The sequence below is a fragment of the Pinus tabuliformis genome, chromosome 1_2 (genome assembly GCF_031772625.1).
Source record: "Pinus tabuliformis cultivar Carrire ecotype Pingquan chromosome 1_2, CPIR1, whole genome shotgun sequence".
Taxonomy (NCBI): Eukaryota; Viridiplantae; Streptophyta; class Pinopsida; order Pinales; family Pinaceae; genus Pinus; species Pinus tabuliformis.
Genome location: NC_142298.1, coordinates 987,059,839 through 987,063,702, shown reverse-complemented (window position 1 = coordinate 987,063,702; position 3,864 = coordinate 987,059,839). Strand labels below are relative to the sequence as shown.

At 31.3% G+C, this 3,864-nt stretch overlaps 1 protein-coding gene across 1 annotated transcript; it reads left to right on the top strand.

The window, feature by feature from the left end:
- The first annotated feature begins 3,041 nt into the window (after positions 1 to 3,041).
- LOC149209339 (uncharacterized) lies at positions 3,042 to 3,632 on the top strand. Its single transcript, XM_089394256.1, has 2 exons — positions 3,042 to 3,155; positions 3,266 to 3,632. The coding sequence occupies exons 1-2, from the start codon at positions 3,042 to 3,044 to the stop codon at positions 3,386 to 3,388; spliced, it is 237 nt and encodes a 78-aa protein (XP_089250382.1). The 3' UTR covers positions 3,389 to 3,632.
- Positions 3,633 to 3,864: the final 232 nt, after the last annotated feature.

Here is a 3,864-nt window from a genome sequence, read left to right as displayed (position 1 = left end):
GTAGACCATCCAAAAATCCTTTCAATAGAAAGTTGATTCCTTTTTTTTAAGATATTTTTGATATATAATACCTATATAATAAAAACAAATTAATTAGATATACATGAATTTCAATTCATCAATTAAAAACATATTTAAACATTAATCTGGCACGAACTTAATAAATTACCAAAAAAAATCATCTTCAAACAAAGGTATCAATCTCATGTTTTTTAAATTCTCATGGTTAAAATATAAGTTTCATTTAAAAAATAAATAAAAATAAAAAATAAGTTAAACAAAATGAAAAGATCTTATAAAAATCAAGGCTTTTAATAATCCAAGCTTTAACCCGGATTGTAACAATTTGGTAATACCATCCATGTCAAAGACCAAATTCACACTATTAAATTATAAATTATAAGAGACTTCAAAATATGGAAATTTAAAGGTGTCCTTTAGAACTCATTATAGTGACTATTAAGTTTTACAACTCATTAAGGTGAATATTGAGCTTTATATATAAAATATAGAGAAATGTATAGTAATTACAATATTATAGGATCAAATAATTGAAATTAAAATAAAAAATCAAATAAAATTTTAAATAAATCATATAAGAGGTTAATAATACCTGGATGAAGAAAATCGGGAAACCGACCTACTCATCATCTTATGAAAACATTATTTTCTTATCATTATTTCACCGGTATAGAATCAATACATTTAAATGATAATGACTAAATAATAAACAAATTTGTTAGTAGTAAAATCCAAACTATATTTATTAGCCAAAACAATATTAAGTTGAATAGTTATTTATGAAATTTTTAATTTAACAAAAACATTAACAACATAAACTATATATTTAACATATAGGTAAATAATTTTAAATAAATATTAATATTTAATATATTATTTATAAATATATATTATTATTTTAAAATTGGAATCTCCAAAATTGAAAAGTGCAGGCTTCAAAATTAGCTTTCCTAGTTGAGGAATTAAATAATGCAGCACAAACGCTCCATGTGTCAACATGATTAAACCTCTTACTTTGATTATATTATTTGTGATTATTCACCCAAAGTCCACAAATTAAATTAAATACAACTCAATTAAGTTAACTTAAGAGTGATACATAAATTCACTGTGGCCCAATAAAGAAATCCATATAATATCATTCGAAATCACCATAATAGAATACATAAAACTTCGATTCTAAAAAAAACAATGTATTTCGGTAAAATTCAGAAGACCCAAAATGCATAATTTTGGGAATGTGGCATAACTAATATGCACTTTTAATGTAATAAATGAAATTGCAAATTTCGCAAACCTAGAATCTTCCTATACCTCTATAACTACCAAACATAAAACTAAATTCCAAAATCCAATGCAAAAGTATGCTATTCAAGCACAACTATAGGTGCAAGCATGTAAAGTCAATACAATGAAAAAGGTGAAAATTTGCAAATAGGCAAAATCCAACTTTTGAAATCCACCATAAACCAATTCTCTTTTGAATAAAAATTATAAATTTATATACCCTGGTAAAGAAATCAATTGCTAATATAAGTTTATAGAACCCAATAAAGAAAACATCAAATTTAGAAAAACAAGCAAGTAAATTTGTGTTTCACCACAACTTATTTCAAGTTTTTGTAAATTTGGTACAACTAAATAAGGAAAGATGTGTACGCCTCCTAAAACTAAATAGTCTAATAGCTCTAGAGAAGGCTCTCATGTCTCACACATAAAGAGGTCTTACACATAAATCCATCTCAATGAGTCTAGTAGATCAAACATCAATTTGAGGTTGGCCTAGCTAGGCTGTGACATTAAATTAGATTATGCCCATTATCATATTCTCTTCAAGTCTATTTGAGTATATGTTTACCCAATACAACACACGGTCAATGCTTCCCTATCCTACACTCTTCAAATGTAGAACAACTCGAGGAAGGCTAATAGAGATTTTTGTCAATGAGATAATGTAGTCACTAGATTACATACATTATTTTACAAACATAGTATTAACTAGATTATCACTCGAGTTTGGTTTTGAGGACGAATCCTTGGAAGTTCTCATGGAGCTTACAAAAGTACAAAATGCAAAAAACCAAGAATTTGAAGAAATCAGGTTGTGTTCAATAATAGGTGCAGTTAGGTATTCAGGTGTCACGACTCACTGTCAGTTACGAATTAGGATTTAACGATTACAACTGTGCTTTAATGAAAAAAGGGTTCCGAGCAAGGCTTAATCTGTTATGCGACATGCCACAAAAGCATTCAATTTATTTAGCAAATAGAGCATTGAGTAGTTGTCCTCTACAGGCAGCCTTCATTGCAAATTACATAATGCAGCCAATTAGCAAGTTTCCAATATAGGTGAATCTTGATACTAATTGATTTATTGAGTCTGCTACATTAAATAATTTAGTGAACAATAAAGGACACTGAAGTTTTCCCACGTAAGGTGGCAAATCAGTTATTATATATATATATATATATATATATATATATATATATATATATATGTGAAACTTGTCATAATTCGGCAAGTGCTATTTCATGGACTATAGCATTATAAATGCACTCTTAAGAGACCTTAAGTACAGTGTTGGGAAGCGGGTTCTGACATCGGCTTTGGCGGTCAGCGGTGTGCATCATTTCTCCACGAACGAATTCCGATTCCGTATGTATTCGCATTCGCATTCATCCACCCGCATACCATCCATACATCACTCATTTTGAATTTGGAAACCCGCCGTCCCATGTCATACCATCGCCCGCATACCATCCATACATCACTCATTTTGAATTTGGAAACCCGCCTAAATACTGACTCGCGCCTTTCTCTCCTATTTACTGCCCTCCACTTCCTCCCTGCTTTATCAGTCAATATCGTCTGAATGCTTTTGAAATCGGGAATTTCTGTCCGAATCTCTGCAATTTTCACACTATACTCAGAATTCGGTGTCAACTGAAGGGAGTATCAATATCTGTTTCGGCGATTCATACAAATTTGTGGCAAATCAGCAGATAAAGAAGTCAAAAAAATGGCAGTGAGTATGCCTGTGTTCACAATAGCAGCTGCGGTTGCCGCAATTGGGGCTTTCTGCAGGTTCGAATCTCATCGCCTTCCATCAACATCAGATACGGATGGCCATCATGTAAGTATATGAAAAATTGCTTCTTCATCATTTTGGGTTCTGCAAAGAGGAGAGGGGTTACTGTTTCTTGGGGTTAGGGTTTCTAATTATGGTGGTTTTTGGGTTCACAGGATCAGAGTTATAGTCGGCAGGGCGGTGAATTAAATAGAAAAGCAAAGGAGGAACGGACGATAGTAAAGTTTGCCCCTGAATTTGACGGTCTCCACTGCTATGAAACGTTGGTTAGGTTCTGATTGCTGTGAGGATGAACTTAACCAGCCAGCAAATTGAATTTCACTGATGTGATAAATTATGTAAAATATATTCATTTAAATTATATTTTTGGACGACTTTCCCTTCTTTGTATTTCCTGAACAATTTCTTTAATTTAATTCTTCCGATTATTTTTTAATGATTATCCCACAGTTTTAGCTCGCCAAAATTTGGGCATTCGAATTCTGCTAAAATCGCCCAAAATCGTGGATTCTAATGACACAAATTCAGAGGGCCATTAAAAACCTTTACAGCACAGAATCTGTATCATGGAGTTGCAATGCTGGCAGTTTGTATTTTAAAATGCTTTTTATTTTTTGTGCATTTTTTTCACAATTTTTCCCCAACGGTATAATATGCAAATTCGGTATATAATTTGCAGAATTGAAATGTTCAATGTTTTTGGTTTTTTTATCATTTTTTTTTTCTCAATTGTGTCCCACATTTGATGGGATGA